The sequence below is a fragment of the Sorex fumeus genome, unplaced genomic scaffold, assembly GCF_029834395.1.
Source record: "Sorex fumeus unplaced genomic scaffold, SorFum_2.1 ptg000061l, whole genome shotgun sequence".
In the NCBI taxonomy this organism is placed as follows: Eukaryota; Metazoa; Chordata; class Mammalia; order Eulipotyphla; family Soricidae; genus Sorex; species Sorex fumeus.
In genome coordinates, this window is record NW_026606118.1 from 59,443,667 (window position 1) to 59,460,373 (window position 16,707).

Here is a 16,707-nt window from a genome sequence, read left to right on the forward strand (position 1 = left end):
ACATGTGTGAGAGCGTGTGCGGGGGTGTGTGGGCATGTGTGAGTGTGTGTGAGCACGCGTGTGGGAGCACGTGTGTGTGAGTGTGTGTAAACGTGTGTGAGTGTGCGTGACCATGTGGGTACATGTGAGTGTGTGAACCTGCGTGTGAGTGTGAACGTGTGGGTATGAGTGTGGGTGTGCGTGCGCATGTGTGAGTGTCAGCGTGTGTGAGTGTGCGAGTGTGTGTGTGGGTCCTTCCCCCCAGTGTGCCCCTGCGTGCGGCCATAAATCACGGCGTGTGCTCGGGGGCAGGAGCCGTTGGAAACCCGCGGCTCCGGAGGAAGGAACCGGCAGGGGGTGGGCCAAGGCCCCCCCGCCTTGTTCAGCCACAGAGGCTGGGGCCTCCCAGGGCTGCTCTGCCCACACCGAGCTTCTGATGGGACGAGTGTGTGCATGCGTGTGAGAGCAGGCACACGCATGTGTGAGGGTGTGTGTAGGAGAAAGGGGGAGAGACAGACAGTGACCGGACACAGGGGCTGGACACTCGGGAGGCACCAGCCGCAGGACACTCGCTGGAACGCTGCGCCTGGCCGCCCTGGAGGCCAGCACCCCAGTATCTGCTGTCCCCATCTGATGCAGGCTGGGTCCGGGCTGCCCTTCGGGCCCGAGGGTTTGAGCTGAGTGACCTCAGCCCCGGGGAGTCTCAGGACCCTGCTCCTGCCAGCTTGGGTGCCTCCGCCTCAGGTCCTGCAGGACCCGAGACCATGGGGGAGTAGACGGCTTGTTGGGGCGGGGGCTCCGGCGTTGGGCGGACTGTCTTGTTTTCTGCCTCACCTGGCTGAGCTTGGCCGAGCACTGAGACAGAGCCCTCCGCAGCCCAGGGGGACTGGCCTTCTCCCCTGCCCCCCGAGGCCAGGCACCAGCTCGGCTGGGCTTTGGTGGGTGCTCTGGGGCTGGCGCAGCCTGGTCGGGGGAGAGTGACGTCCCCGGCCGAGCCTCGCCGCTCCATGTGTGCTCTGTTCCTCAGCCCCACACGCGTTCCTGGGGGAACAGGAAGCCAGGAGTTTCCTGCCCGCGTTCCAGGATTTCACTGCCTGAGGCCGCCGGCTTCCCTATCCCTGGCAGGAGGAGAGCAGTGACCGTGGACACGCCTTGGTCGGAGGGGGCCGTCCTCTAGGGGATCCCTAAAATGAACTGTGACAACCTGGCCTCAAGCACAGGATGGGGGCCAAACCCTAAGCCCCCGGGGGCTGCCAGGCTGGGCACCGCTGAGCTCTGGGGCCTGGCAAGGGGCCGTTCCATGCTGCTTCCCCGGCTGTGAAACGGCACCGCGCTGGACTCATGTCAAAGAAAGACACAGCGGTGATTAGAGGGCGAACCGTACCAGCACACAGTGACCGTTCCGCGAGCATTAGAGCCCCCCGGGAGAGCCTCTCCGAGTAGGGTATGCGCGGTCATTATAGGAGCAGAACAACAGGTCAGAGGCCAAAAGAAAGCCCCAGAGGCCGGAGAGAGAGATAGCGAAGGGCCAAGGCGATTGGCCTTGCGTGTGGCCGGTTGGAGTTCGACCCTTGGGACTGTATTTGGCGCCCTGAGCCCCGCCAGGGGTCACTCCTGAGCAACAGAGCACAGAGCCAGGAGCAGCCCCTGAGCAAAAACCAAACTCAAATAAGCAAAACAGAGAACACGCAGAAGGAAACGCGGCCGAGGGCGGCATCTCCCAGAGGCCTTGGTCCGAGCGTATTTCCTCCTGAAAGTTTCTCTGCACTGTTTGTCTGGTCTTTTGTTTGTTTGGCTTTGGGGCCCCGCCCGGCAGTGCTCAGGGCTTGCTCCTGGTGGGTCAGCCAGGCAGGTGCCCTACCGGAGTATCTGCCACTCTGGCCTCACGGAGCACTTCTTGAAGAGGCTGCGTCAGGCTGAGTGAAGCTGGATCCTCCACTCCAGCTCCTCTAGAGTTGAAGAAATAAAGACAACTTTGACCTTTCTTGTCTCCCGCTGTTGCCTGGACTGTACCTGCTGGTGCTAGGGGTCAGCGGGGAGAGTCGGGGGTGCTGGCGAGGGCTCAGATCCAGGACCTCGGACACGCAAGGTCTGCGGGTGACCTGCCACACGGGGACACTCGTGTGCCCCCAGCACCGGCCTCAAGATGCAGGCCCATCCCTGCCCACTGCTCCGCCCGGCCCACACCCCCACCCCCAAAATATTTTCATTTTTTTGGGGGGGGAGGGGCACACCTGGTGATACTTAGGAGTTACTCCTGGAGGTGCTCAGGTGACCGTATGGCGTACCAGAGTCCAGCCCAGTGCCCTGCCCGCTGTACTGGCTCCCGGGCCACCTCCCCCACCCCCAAATTTCCTCTCACCTGCGCCCCCCCCCCCCCCCCCTTGCGGACACAGCTCATGCCACGTGCATTTTTGGCGTTTTTGATTCTGGCTTCAGCTGCTTCACTGTGTGTGCTTGTGCGTGTGAGGGTGCAAGTGTGTGTGTGTGTGTGTGTGTGTGTGTGTGTGTGTTTGTGCGTGTGTTTTATGTGTCTTGTGGTGAAGGCGGTGCCCACCGCTCCCCCCTGACTGACAGGTGTGTGCTATCAGGGGGAATATTCTAGTCACGTCCCCGTGAGCCCCCGAGCCCTGTGCTGGAAAAGACTTTGGGATGAACGGGGCCCCAGCTCCTGGGTTGTGTGTTTGGGGCTTTTGGGACCAGTTTTGGTCTGTACTTTGTTGTCTGTTTGTTTGCTTGGGGACCACGCCCAGCGATGCTCAGGGCTGACTCCTGGCTCTGCCCTCAGGAATCGCTCCTGGCAGTGTCGGGATCGAGGACTGGCTGTGGACTGTCACCTCCCGGCCCTCCCCGCTGTACTATCACCCCAGCCCCAGGGCTGACGCTGGGGGTCCCCGTCCTTGGGCTCACAGGAGGTCGGCCCCTTCCCGTCCCCGATCCTTCTCACCAGCTTTATTGGCTGCCGCTGGTTGGCAAGTCACCCATGCCTCAGTTTCCTCAGTCTGGGGCTGTTGTGTGGAAGGTGGAGGTGGGGTGTGGGAGGGGTACACAGGCCCTGCCCCCCCACCCAGCAAACAAACAACAAAAACCACCACAGAAACCAAGACTGGAGAGTCTTGCTGGCAGGCCATCTTGACAGGCATTCTGGAAGTTTCCAGCTACCAGCAAAGAGCCGCCCGCTGTCCGTTTCCTACCACTGCCACCTTTCCTGTGTCCACTCTCCTGTCCTGGTCGGCCTCTCCCCTCTGCAGCAGCCCGGGACATGGCCACGACCTGGGCTGGGTGGGGCCCCGCGGAGGCCAGGGCTGCAGGGGGGGCAGGTCCCTCTCAGCCCTCCTGGCTGCGTCTCCATGTGGCCATGTGTGCATGACTGTGTGTGCATGTCCCCTGCCTGAGAGGCACAGAGAGGGCAGGGCTCTCCTGAGGCCACTTGGCAGTCCGAGGGGCATTGCTGCCCAGACTCGGCTCGGGCCAGGGGGTGAGGGGCAGAGGGAGGAGAGTCTGGGTGGGTGTGGGGTTGCGGGTGGGTTCCGGGTGTGCATCGACTAGGGCTTCGTCCTCTCTGCGCTTTCTTTTCTTTTTTTTTTTTTGCTTTTTGGGTCACACCCGGCGATGCACAGGGGTTACTCCTGGCTCTGCACTCAGGAGTTACTCCTGGCAGTGCTCAGGGGACCATATGGGATGCTGGGAATCGAACCCGGGTCAGCTCGCATGCAAGGCAAATGCCCTCTCGCTGTGCTATCTCTCCAATCCCAGCTCTGCGCTTAATTTCCCTGAGACCCAGAGCCTTGGACTGTGTGTGTGTGTGTGTGGGGGGGGGGGGGTCCCTCAGGCAGTGGGGGCTGGGAGGGAGCAGGCACGTCCACGGCCTCTGCTGGGCCCCCCCGCCCCGGGCCGGCTCAGAGCAGCGGGGGTGGGGGGGCAGTGTGGGAGCCCCAGCAGGGCCCAGCCCCCGGCCCCCAGCCCCCCAGCCATTAGGGCCCTGGCCGCCTGCACAGAGGCGCCCCAGAGCGAGGGTGCTCAGCCCTGTGGAGAAACAACGGGCTCCTTCTCCCTGCTCCCCACTGCGCCCGTGCCGGCTGGCACTGCCAGGCCCAGCGCCCACACACCCCCGGGGGCCAACTGAGGCCAGATTGTTCCCCAGGGGCGGGCGCCTGGCTGCGTCTGTGCTGGTCAGTCTGTAGGTCCGGGGCCTGGGGTGGGGGCGGGCAGCAGAGCCAAGGCTGCAGGGGTGGGGGAGGGGCTCTGCCCTTCTCTGGGCCCTCCTGCCGGGAGACACTTGGTGAGGGAGCGGCTGGTGCTGGGGGCGCCCAGGGTCAGTCAACCCAGAGCTCTGCTTCCGGGGGGCAGGGGCGCACCTCCAAATGCCTCTGGCTCCCGGCCCCATTTCCTGCCCTAGATCTTCACCCCCCCGCCCCCAGGCTGCCTTTCCTCATTTCTAGGAGGACCATGGGCAGAGCCAAGTGCTGGAGCACACGTGTGCTGGGTCGTGGGCATGGCCACGTGTGCATGGCTGCGTGTACTGGGTCGTGTGTGCTGGACTATGTGCATGACCATGGGTGCATGTCTGTGTGCTGGGCCACGTGTGCTGGGCCGTGTTTATGGCTGTGTGTGCTGGGCTGTGTGTCCGTGGCTCCATGGGTTGCAGGGGCTGAGCCAGATGTGCTTGGCTGCGTGTACTGGGCCACGTGTGTGCATGACTGTGTGTGCATGTCTGTGTGCTGGGCCACGTGTGCTGGGCCGTGTTTATGACTGTGTGTGCTGGGCTGTGTGTCTGTGGCTCCATGTCCTGGGTTGCATGGACTGGGCCGAGTGTGCATGGCTGCGTGTACTGGGCCACGTGTGTGCATGACTGTGTGTGCATGTCTGTGTGCTGGGCCATGTGTGCTGGGCCGTGTTTATGACTGTGTGTGCTGGGCTGTGTGTCCGTGGCTCCATGTCCTGAGTTGCATGGGCTGGGCCGAGTGTGCATGGCTGCGTGTACTGGGCCACGTGTGTGCATGACTGTGTGTGCATGTCTGTGTGCTGGGCCACGTGTGCTGGGCCATGTTTATGGCTGTGTGTGCTGGGCTGTGTGTCCGTGGCTCCATGGGTTGCAGGGGCTGAGCCAGATGTGCTTGGCTGCGTGTACTGGGCCACGTGTGTGCATGACTGTGTGTGCATGTCTGTGTGCTGGGCCACGTGTGCTGGGCCGTGTTTATGACTGTGTGTGCTGGGCTGTGTGTCCGTGGCTCCATGTCCTGGGTTGCATGGGCTGGGCCGAGTGTGCATGGCTGCGTGTACTGGGCCACGTGTGTGCATGACTGTGTGTGCATGTCTGTGTGCTGGGCCATGTGTGCTGGGCCGTGTTTATGACTGTGTGTGCTGGGCTGTGTGTCCGTGGCTCCATGTCCTGGGTTGCATGGGCTGGGCCGAGTGTGCATGGCTGCGTGTACTGGGCCACGTGTGTGCATGACTGTGTGTGCATGTCTGTGTGCTGGGCCACGTGTGCTGGGCCATGTTTATGGCTGTGTGTGCTGGGCTGTGTGTCCGTGGCTCCATGGGTTGCAGGGGCTGAGCCAGATGTGCTTGGCTGCGTGTACTGGGCCACGTGTGTGCATGACTGTGTGTGCATGTCTGTGTGCTGGGCCATGTGTGCTGGGCCGTGTTTATGACTGTGTGTGCTGGGCTGTGTGTCCGTGGCTCCATGTCCTGGGTTGCATGGGCTGGGCCGAGTGTGCATGGCTGCGTGTACTGGGCCACGTGTGTGCATGACTGTGTGTGCATGTCTGTGTGCTGGGCCACGTGTGCTGGGCCATATTTATGGCTGTGTGTCCGTGGCTCCATGTCCTGGGTTGCAGGGGCTGGGCCAGATGTGCTTGGCTGCGTGTGCTGGGTCAGGTGTGCTCGGCCACATTTGCATGTGACGTTCCGTGTGTGCATGGCTGTATGCTGGGCTGCATGTGCTGGTCCATGCGTGTGGCTTCGTGGGCATAGCTGCATGTGCATAGTCGTGTGTGCTTGGTTGTGTGTGCTGGGTCATGTGTGCATGGCTGCGTGTGCCGGGCCACATGTGTGCTAGGTTATGTGTGCTGGGCCACGGGGGCTGGGCTGCGTGTACTGGGCTGCTGTGCTGGGCCACGTGCGCTCGGCCGCGTGTGCTGGGCACATGTCCCAGAGCAGGCGTGTGCCGGGACGGGCCCAGTACCCGGAAGTATGCCTGTGACCTCAGCTGCTGCTTTCTGCCATCCGAACTCTCACCGGTGGTGCTCAGGGATGGGGCTCTGGGAGGCAGGTGCTGCAGCCCCCTGAGTCCTAGCCCTCCGACACTCCCCTTCTTGGAGCCTCTGAGCCACCGCCATGGGGGCGTGTGGCGCCAGGGCTCGGCCCACTTCTCCCCCACGCCTGCTCCCTCTGTCTTGCTCCAACCGGCCTCGCCACCTCCAGAGGTCTTGGTCTCGTCCTCAGCCCCTTCGGGGTGCAGTTCCACGCTGGGCAGCTCAGAGCAGTGGTCTTATACTGTCCCTTACCCACCCACCCACCCACCAGGTCAGACACACAGCTTTCATTTGGCCCCTTCACCAGCCGTCGCAAACCTGATTTACTTATGGACGAGGCAGCGGAGGCTCAGAGAGGTTAAGCGACTTACCTCAGATCGCACAGCAAATAAATGATAGAACTGAGGTTCCAAGCCCTGTTGCCTGCTTGACAGAGTGTCCTCGTCCCCTCCCCCCAAGCCGGCTGCAGTAGCTCCAAGCTGGGGTCATCCAGCCCCTCCCTAGGGCTCTGGGATGTCCTGGGCCGCAGGAGACTTCCTCAGAGAAGCCCTACAGATGGGACTGGCGTGTCCCTTGCCGTGGCTGTGAGAACAGACCCGGGCCGGGGTCACTGAGTGAGCCTGGGACGGTGGCCCAGAGCTGCCTCCGACCTCCCAGACCAGGCCCTGGTCCCTGTGCCTCCGAGTCCTGTCAAAGGTCTCCTGGAGGGAGCCCCACAGGCCCTGCGGCTGCTCTGGGCGTGACTGGCCGAGTGCCGTCCCAGGGGTGGAGGTGGGCCTGGGCCCCTTGGGCACGGGTGTCCTATCGAACAGGCCCTCTCCTGTCAGGGCTGATGTGCTGCTTGTAGGAAGCCTTCCTTCCTCTTCCTGTTCTTGTTTCTGGACCACACCCAGCAGTGCTCAGGGCTGACTCCTGGCTCTGCGCTCAGGGTTTGTCCTGGTGGGCTCAGGGGACCATAGGAGGGGCCAGGGATGGACCCCAGGCTGGCTGTGTGCAAGGCGAGTGCCTGACCTACTGTGACACCTCTCGGCCCCAGGGAGCCCTTCACTGATGGGAGCCACTTCCAGGCCTGTCCTGGAGGCTTGCAGCTCTTGTACAATGCTCTGGTTTTTTTTTTCTTTTTTGGGTCACACCCGGCGATGCACAGGGGTTCCTCCTGGCTCTGCACTCAGGAATTACCCCTGGCGGTGCTCGGGGGACCCTATGGGATGCTGGGAATTGAACCCGGGTCGGCCGCGGGCAAGGCAAATGCCCTCCCCGCTGTGCTGTCGCTCCAGCCTCAATGCCCTGGGTTCGATCCCCAGGCACCAAGCAAGACGCAGGACCATCGAGAGCCCTGGTTTCCTGACACCATTTGTTCCTGCAGGGACGGTCCGGGCCCTGGGCTGGAGGCCGACTGAGTCCCACCCTCAGGGAACTCACGTCCCCAGTGAGAGTGAAGGAAGGGACTAAGCGAAAATGCAGCGTCCCAGATGCAGCCCGTGATAGTGCCGCAGGGCGGGCAGGGGGCAGGGAAGGGGGAGTGCTGGGTTTTGCAGTTTCCCATAGGGTGGTCTTCCTCAAGACTAAGGTGACACCTGAGACTTGGGGAGGGGACCAGCAGGTGCAGCGGGAGGAGTGTGGGAGACGGAAGAGGCAGGAGGGACCGTGCCACAGGGACTGGCCAGAGGTCACTACCTGGTGGGGCTCTGGGCTAGAGACAGTGGCCGGTGGCCGAGGGATGGGCAGAGGGGATGGATCTGCCCCTGGCCGTGTGGGTGGGCGGGGCAAGGGACGGCCCCCGGGGTCCACACGTGTACACACACACACACACACACACACACAAACACACGCACGCATGCAGGGCTGCGCTCTGACCCTCGGGCCGGCCTGGCCGTGCCATAGGTTCTGATTGAAGAGCTCTGACTGTGAGCTGGAAGCGGACTGTGGTGGGGCAGGCTCTGGAACATTCAGGAATGTTCTCCTTCTGGAAGCCAGCCTGGTAAGGGGGGGTCAGTGAGGTGATGACTGGAGGGCGTGTATGAGGTCAGGTCACCGCCGGGTGGGGGAGAGAGAGAGAGAGAGAGAAGCGTCCAGGCTGACCCCCAGGCTTTGGTTGTGGTGGGGGTGCTGGCCAGCTCCAGCGACTCGGGGTGGGGGGGTATCTGCCTGTCCTGGGGGCTGAGTGGGCATCGGTCTGTCCCAGGGGCTGAGGGGGCATTGGCTGTCCTGGGGACCAAGGGGATGTCTGTCTGTCCTGGGGGTTGGGAGGGTATCTGTCTGTACTGGTGGTGGGAGGGCGTCTGTCTGTCCCGGGGACCGAGGGGCCATCTGTCTGTCCTGAGGACCAAGGGGGTATCTGTCTCTCCGGGCAGAGGGCATCTGTATGTCCTGGGTACCAAGGGGGTGTCTGTCTGTCTGGGGCTGGAGGGCATCTCTCTGTCATGGGGACCGAGTGGGCATCTGTCTGTCCTGGGGGTGGGAAGGCGTCTGTCTGTCCCAGGAACCGAGGGGGCATCTGTCTGTCCTGGGGACCAAGAGGGCGTCTGTCAGTCTGGACTGGAGGGCATCTCTCTGTCATAGGTACCAAGTGGGTGTCTGCCTGTCCAGACCAGAGGGTGTCTGTCTGTCCTGGGGACTGAGGGGGCATCAATTTGTCCTGGGGACCAAGGGGACCTCCATTTGTCCGGCCAAGGGAGTTTGTCTGTCCGGGGCGGGGGCGTCCTCCATCTGCCCTGGGGACCAAGGGGGTATCTGTCTGTCCTGGGGGTGGGAGGGTGTCTGTCTGTCCTGGGGACCAAGGGGGCATCTGTCTGTCCTGGGGACCAAGGGGGCGTCTGTCTGTCCTGGGGACCGAGGGGGCATCTGTCTGTCCTGGAGACCAAGGGGGCATCCGTCTGTCCGTCCGAGGGCATCCGTCTGTCCGGGCTGAGGGCGTCTGTGGGTCCGGGGCGGGGGCGTCCATCTGTCCTGGAGACCAAGGGGGTGCCTGTCTGTCCCGGGGACCGAGGGGGCATCAGTCTGTCCTGGGGACCAAGGGGGCCTCCGTCTGTCCGTCCGTCGGTTCGTCCCGGGTTGGGGGCGTCCGTCTCCTTCGCCCCTTCGCCTCTCACCCGCCTCCCTCCCCTGTCCTGCCCGCAGGGAGCCCGCGCCCGCCGCCACCATGGCCTCGCGCATCGGGCTGCGGATGCAGCTGATGCGGGAGCAGACGCAGCAGGAGGAGCGGCGGGAGCGCATGCAGCAGCGCGCGGCCCTGCACTACATGCAGCCGCCGCCGCCGCTGCCACCTACCCCCGGCCATCAACACGCCCGTCCACTTCCAGTCGCCGCCGCCCGTGCCCGGGGAGGTGCTGAAGGTAGGTCGCGGCGCGGCGCGGCCCGGGAGCGCCCACCCGCCGCCCGCCCGGCGCCCACCGCCCCGCGCCCCGGCCCACGCGCTCCCCGCCTGCCCGCAGGTGCAGTCCTACCTGGAGAACCCCACCTCCTACCACCTGCAGCAGTCCCGCGACCAGAAGGTGCGCGAGTACCTGTCCGAGACCTACGGGAACAAGTTCGCGGCGCACATCAGCCCCGCGCAGGGCTCCCCGAAGCCGCTGCCCGCCGCCGCCTCCCCGGGCGTGCGCGCCGGCCACGTGCTGTCCTCCTCGGCCGGCAACAGTGCGCCCAACAGCCCCATGGCCATGCTGCACATCGGCTCCAACCCCGAGCGCGAGGTGAGTGGGTGCGGGGTCCCCGGTGCCCGGGGAGCCCCGGTCCCCCGGAATGTCACCCTAGTTTGGCTCTTTTGCTTTGTGGGTCACGCCCGGCGATGCACAGGGGTCACTCCTCGCTCTGCACTCAGGAGTCACGCCTGGTGGTGCCCCGGGGACCATATGGGATGCTGGGAATCGAACCCGGGTCAGCCGCGTGCAAGGCAAACGCCCGACCTGCTCTGCTATTGCTCCAATTCCTGTCAGCCTAGTTTGGGAAGCGGCTCAGGAGAGCGGGCCGGTCAGCCGGTCAGCAGAGCCTCCCGAGGTGGACAAGTCTCCAAGCCCTGTGCCCAGTGCAGCTCCCGGGGTACAGCCGGGCCTCTTTGTTCCCGCGGGCACTGTGCCCTCCTCACACGCGCTCTTGTGTTTCAGTTTGACGTCATCGACAACATCATGTGTCTGGACAATGTCTTGGGCTTCATCAATCCCGAGGCCCAGATGCCCAACACGGTAGGGGGGGTTGGGGGGGTGGGCAGGGGGGGTGGGGGGGTGGGCAGGGAGGGCGCTGAGCCGGCCCGGCGGGGGTGGCAAACCCTGGGATGGCACATGGGAGACGCGCCCCTCAGCCCCTGAGTGGGAGTCACTCCTGCCAGTGCCTCTGGGCTGTGGGTCCCCGCCGGGTGCCCGGGCCTCCATCTGTAGCTGTCATGTAAGGGAGCGTCACGGATCTCGAGGGCAGGTGGGGTCGAGGGGCACCCTGCCCTCCCCGCAAAGCCCCCATGATGCTCTGCGGGTTTCTGGGGTTGCCCATCACAAAACCCTCAGGGAACCCCACTCTCTAGGACCTCCTGGCCCACCCCACACTCACTCTAGTGGCCAATAGCTCCTCCCCCCCGGTGCATTCGAACCTGGCACCCTCCAGAAACTCTCCCACTCCGCAATGGCTTGACGGGGCTTCCTCCAGCCTGCAGGGCAATCCGAGCCAGGCCCAGGGTCCCCCGAGACCCCTCTGTGTTTGGTGCACCTGCCCCAGGCTCACGTGTATGCGTGCCCCTCCCCCCCCACAGCTGCCCCTGTCCAGCAGTCACCTGAATGTGTACAGCAGTGACCCCCAGGTCACAGCCTCCATGGTGAGCGCCACCAGCAGCTCCTGCCCGGCAGACCTGACCCAGAAGCACGAGCTCACAGGTACCCGCCCCCCACCCCCTGGACCCCCCCACTCCGCCCTCCTCTCCTCTCCTCAACCCCTCTCTCCTTCTCTCCGCCCCCAGATGCAGAGAGCCGGGCGCTGGCCAAGGAACGGCAGAAGAAAGACAACCACAACCTGAGTGAGTGGCAGCCTGCCCCCCACCCCCACCCCGGGCCTTGCACCATTGCAAGAGAAATGGTCCAGAGTGGTGGGACTCGGCGGCCCTAGTGCTTGAGGGGGGTGAGGGACTCGATCAGACTGCTTAGATCTTCATTATTTCTTTTTTGAGTTCAGATTCGTTTCTTTTAAAAAGTGTTGTTCTTGGGGCTGGAGCGATAGCACAGCAGGTAGGGCGTTTGCCTTGCACGTGGCCGACCCAGGTTCGATTCCCAGCATCCCATAGGGTCCCCTGAGCACCGCCAGGGGTAATTCCTGAGTGCATGAGCCAGGAGTAACAACACCTGTGCATCGCTGGGTGTGACCCAAAAAGAAAAAATAAGTGTTGTTGTTGTTGTTTTGATTGACTCACCATGAGATACACAGGTACAAAGTTATTATTTTGGTTTGGGGCAACACCAGGCGATGCTCAGGGCTTACTCCTGGGTCTGCACTCAGGAGTCACTCCTGGCAGTGCTTGGGGCACCAGCTGGAGATCCAACCTGGGTCAGCTGCGTGCAAGACGAACACCCTCCCGGCTGAGCTCTTGCCCCAGCCCCTCAAAGCTGTTCATGGTTGGGTTTTAGTCATGTCATGTTCCAGCACCCGCCCCTTCACCACTGGGCATTTCCTCCCACCAGTATCCCTAGTTTCCCTGTGGCAGCTACTTCTCTCTCTCTCTCTCTCTCTCTCTCTCTCTCTCTCTCTCTCTTTCTCCCTCTTTCTGACATTCTCTCCTCCCTTCCTTTCTCTCTCCCTCATTTTTCTCTTTCCCCTCTCCATCTCTCTCACCTCTCTCTCTCCATCCCTTCCCCTCTCTCTCCCTCTCTCTCCATCTCTCTCTCCTTCTCTCCCTCTCTCTCTCCATCTCTCTTCTCTCTCCATCCTTTTCCCCATCTCTCTCCATCTCTCTCCTTCTCTCCTCTCTCTCCATCTCTCTCTCCTTCTCTCCTTCTCTCTCCATCTCTCTCCCCCTCTCTCTCCATCTCTCTTCTTCTCTCTCCATTTCTCTCCCCATCTCTCTCATCTCTCTCCCTCTCTCTCCATCTCTCTCTCCTCTCTCCATTTTTCTTCCCCCTCTCTCCATCTCTCCCTCTTTCTCCCACTCCCTCTCCATTTCTCTCTCCTCCCTCTTTATCTCTCTGTCTCTTTCTCTCTCTCCCTCTCTCTCCATCTCTCTCTCCTTCTCTCCCTCTCTCTCTCTCCATCTCTCTTCTCTCTCCATCCTTTTCCCCATCTCTCTCCATCTCTCTCCTTCTCTCCTCTCTCTCCATCTCTCTCTCCTTCTCTCCTTCTCTCTCCATCTCTCTCCCCCTCTCTCTCCATCTCTCTTCTTCTCTCTCCATTTCTCTCTCCATCTCTCTCTCCTCTCTCCATTTTCTTCCCCCTCTCTCCATCTCTCCCTCTTTCTCCCACTCCCTCTCCATTTCTCTCTCCTCCCTCTTTATCTCTCTGTTGCTCTCTCTCTCTCTCTCTCCATCTCTCTCTCCCCCTGTTACCTAACAGGTACGCCGTGTGTCCTTTCAGCACCCAGTCCCTGCCCATGTCCCCTTTCTCTTTAGAGGACGGGACCTGGGTGCTCACTGATAAGGAGCAGCCCCTCCCTTGGGGGCCTCCCTGCCCCCTTCCCTTGGGGACCTCAGTCCGTGGGTTGCCCCTTCCTTCCCTGGAGAGCCCAGGCTGCTCCTTGGCCGGCCCCTTTCCTGCCCTCTCACTGCCCACCCGTGTCGCCCTTAGTTGAGAGAAGACGGAGGTTCAACATCAATGACCGCATCAAGGAGCTGGGAATGCTGATCCCCAAGGCCAACGACCTGTGAGCCTGCGGGGTGTCTGGGGGGGGGGGAGGCGGGGCGGGGCTGGGAGGCAGTTGTGCATGGCCGGAGAATTTCTAGGCTGTTCTGCTGGCCCACCTAAAAACCAGAGTTTCTCCACTGGAGGAAAGAGCCTTCTCTGGTGGCTGAGACAGGGAAGGTCAAGACCAGGGAGCTTCCCGGAGGAGGAGTCAGGCTTGGGACAGTTCGGAGAAGGAGGGTGTCCTGGGGGTGGGGTGTGGCGGGTCCTGCAGGTGGGAGCCTCTCTCCCAGGAGATCCGCGGCCCAGTGGACGGCTCACGGGCTTCTGGCTCTGCAGGGACGTTCGCTGGAACAAGGGCACCATCCTCAAGGCGTCCGTGGACTACATCCGGAGGATGCAGAAGGACCTGCAGAAGTCGCGGGAGCTGGAGAACCACTCCCGGCGCCTGGAGATGACCAACAAGCAGCTCTGGCTTCGCATCCAGGTCCGGAGGCGGGGGGGGGGGGGGGGGGAGGCAGGGTGGACGGGCCCAGTGGAGGGGGCTGCTGTGGCCATCGGGAACACACAGAGCCCGTCTGTTCTAAGTGGCAACGGGCTGGAGGGGATTTCTGCTGTGATTTTTGGCGGGGCCACACCTGGCGGTGCTCAGGGCTCACACCTGGGCTCTGCGCTCAGGATTTTCCCCAGGCGGTAGTCAGGGTAGTCAGATGGGATGCCGGGGGGGGGGGGGGATCGAACCCGGGTCCTCTGAGAGCACCTTCCTCCCCGCCCCAAGTCAGCTGTCAGTCAAGCGCACGGTTCCCAGTCACTGCGAGCGCCTTACCGCACCTGACCTCCAGGGGGCGGCAGCGAGCAAGCGCCCTGGCCTTGGCGCCTGGCACCGGGGATTTGTGTCAGATATCCTGACCCACCCAGGTGGCAGAGCGCCACCCCCCTCCACGCCCCCAACCTCATCGGGGCCCCGTGGTGTGGCCTGTTGGCACCACCTTCGTCTTCGTGGTCCCTGTGGAGCCTAATGTCATTTGGGAACGGTGAGGGTCCTTGACCAGCGAAGAACGTCGTGGACTGGCGTTGAGAGGGTCCACCCCACAGCATCCGGGCCCCTCCCCCGTCCAGCTCATGTCCACGGCCTGCAGCATGGATAGTCCTGTAGGCGGGGGAGAGCCGGGCGCTTTGCTCATACAGGAGATGGTATCTTGGCCATCGCCCCTGGCTCCCACGGGCCCGCGTCAGAGTGGAAAATCAAAGCTTCCTGCAGGAACCCTCATGCTCAAGGCGTGGCACAGGGCCTGGCTGGTTGGCGGCCGGTCTAGTCTGGGCAGGTCTGTTGTCTCGACCCAAACAGAGAGGGAGCGGGCTGGGCTCGGCTGAAACAGACGCCAGCCCGACCGGGCAGAACTCACCGCGGTGTTTAGGTTGCAAACTCGCAGTTTTTTGGGGGGGGGAAATAAATAAAAACCCAACACCAAACCCAAAAACCCGCTGGTCTAGACCCCAGCGCAGAGACCCCTGACATATCTGGGCAGCCCCCCTCACGAACCCCTCCCGGCCCCCTGGGATCTGCCGCCTGTCTCGCATGGGCGCCCAGTGCTACAGTTTGTGTGAACGCACACTGAGGCGTGAACCACCGGTGGTCCGCACGGGCACTGCCGTGCTCAGGCTGCTGCCTTCCTGGCTCTGTTCTGACCCCCCCACCCCCCCAAGTATTGCCCATTTTGAGGAATGGCCCAGTGTTTTCTTCCAGACCAGATATTTTGTGTTCGGGGCATCAGGAGCCCGGCATCAGGCTGCGGTGGCCCTGGGGCACATGGCTCAGAGCTCTAGCGGCAGGTCATGAGTTCGAATCCCCGGTGCCCCACACGTGCTGCGTCCTGCCCGCCTGTGTACCCTGGCCCTGGGGGGTGCCCAGCCGTGTGCCTGGCCCTGGGGGGCACCCAGCCCTGCCCTGCCTCTCTGCCCACAGGAGCTGGAGATGCAGGCGCGCGTGCACGGCCTCCCCACCACCTCCCCGTCCGGCATGAACATGGCCGAGCTGGCCCAGCAGGTGGTGAAACAGGAGCTGCCCAGCGAGGAGGATGCGGCCGAGGCCCTGCTGCTGGGGGCCGAGGTGCCCGACGCCGAGCCCCTGCCGGCCCGGCCCCCGCAGGCCCTGCTGCCCCCGGCCGCCCAGCCCCCCCAGCCGCCGTCCCCCTTCCACCACCTGGACTTCAGCCAGAGCCTGAGCTTCGGGGGCGACGAGGGGCCCCCCGGCTACCCTGAGGCCCTGGGGCCCGAGCACGGCTCCCTCTTCCCCACCCTGTCCAAGAAGGACCTGGACCTCATGCTGTTGGACGACTCCCTGCTCCCGCTCTCCTCCGACCCCCTCTTCTCCACCATGTCCCCCGAGGCCTCCAAGGCCAGCAGCCGCCGGAGTAGCTTTAGCATGGAGGAGGGGGACGTGCTGTGACCCCCCCCCCCCCACCGGCCCCGCGCCAGGGACGGGGGGGGGGGGGCACCCAACCGCCTCCCCTGCCGGCAGCACTGTGTGTGACGCAGCCGCCTGCCCACTGGCCCCTGTGGACTTAGAGCCCGCTAGGCAGCCTGTGGGGGTCTGGAGAAGCCCCCCCTGCCCCCCGAGGGCGGCCCCCACTTCCCCCCCACCGCATGGGAGATGAAACCAGGAGGGGCAGCGCAGCGGGGACTGGCGGAGGGGCAGGGGCCAGGTCCCCACCGCATGGACACATCGGGTCGGGCAGTGCGGGAGCCTCCTTCTCTGGGGCAGCCCACCCTGGTGTTTGGGGGGGGGGGCTCGAAGCCAGGGGCCCACCCTCTAGCCTGCTCCTCCCCCACTCACGCGGCCGGGGGTCCCCCCCCCCATCCCCTTCGGTGCTAGCAGCTCTCCACGCGGTGGCGTGAGGGCAGGGGTGTCCAGAGGAGGGTGTGGGTTCAGGTTGGAGTAGTGCGGGGTCCTTCCTGGACGCGCGGACCCCCGCCGGGCCCCCCCTCCCCATTTGTGCCTTTAGTAAACACTGTGCTTTGTACCTGCTTGTCCCGTCTCCTTGGTCTGGGGAGGGGGAGCTGGCGGAACAGGTGGGGGTTCAGCCCAGGGGGCCCTTTTCTGATCCCGAGCTGGACTTCCTCGGGAGGGCGGACGGCCAGGGTGGCGGGCTGAGTGACAAGCCCCATACCCCGCCAGCAGGCTGCCCACCGTCCTCGGAGGGGGCGCTGTCCCCCTCTCGGCCACCAGATGGCGCCGCGGCCACACCATCTCCCTCCCGCTGTTTCCCATCTGGTGCCCGCCTGGGAGACTGGCGACCCCCTAAACCGGCACCTTTTGTTTTTGAAGGGGGTCCCGGGGCCACCCCCAGCGGGATTCAGGCACCGCCGGGCTGGTGTTTCCCTGCCAGGTCCTGAGCGTGCAGAGCTGCCCAGGGGCCACTGAGGTCACCCCGAGGGGGCTGGTGATGCTTGGGGGGCCACTAGGGGCCCAGGGTGGAGTAGGGGTCCGGTGCCCACCAGCCTGGACCCTGACCTGCCCTGTGCCCGTCTCCCCAGCCCATGTTGACCCTAACCGCTGCTTCTGAGGGGCCCTGGCCTGGGTGGTCTGGCCTCCGCGCTCTCTGACCTGTGTCTCGGAGAGAAACGGCAGGACTGGGACTTCTCTGGATTGGAGGTAAGAGGG

At 63.8% G+C, this 16,707-nt stretch overlaps 1 protein-coding gene across 1 annotated transcript in view; it reads left to right on the plus strand.

Annotated features, from left to right (window-relative positions):
• The window catches only part of TFEB (transcription factor EB), a 47,008-nt gene extending 30,942 nt beyond the window's left edge, over positions 1 to 16,066 (plus strand). Inside the window, 9 exon segments of the mRNA XM_056125991.1 lie at positions 9,357 to 9,507; positions 9,509 to 9,571; positions 9,671 to 9,928; positions 10,340 to 10,417; positions 10,975 to 11,095; positions 11,179 to 11,235; positions 12,990 to 13,065; positions 13,383 to 13,530; positions 15,010 to 16,066. Of these exon segments, the coding sequence (XP_055981966.1) occupies positions 9,379 to 9,507; positions 9,509 to 9,571; positions 9,671 to 9,928; positions 10,340 to 10,417; positions 10,975 to 11,095; positions 11,179 to 11,235; positions 12,990 to 13,065; positions 13,383 to 13,530; positions 15,010 to 15,492 (1,413 nt within the window). The 5' untranslated portion in view covers positions 9,357 to 9,378 and the 3' untranslated portion in view covers positions 15,493 to 16,066.
• Positions 16,067 to 16,707: the final 641 nt, after the last annotated feature.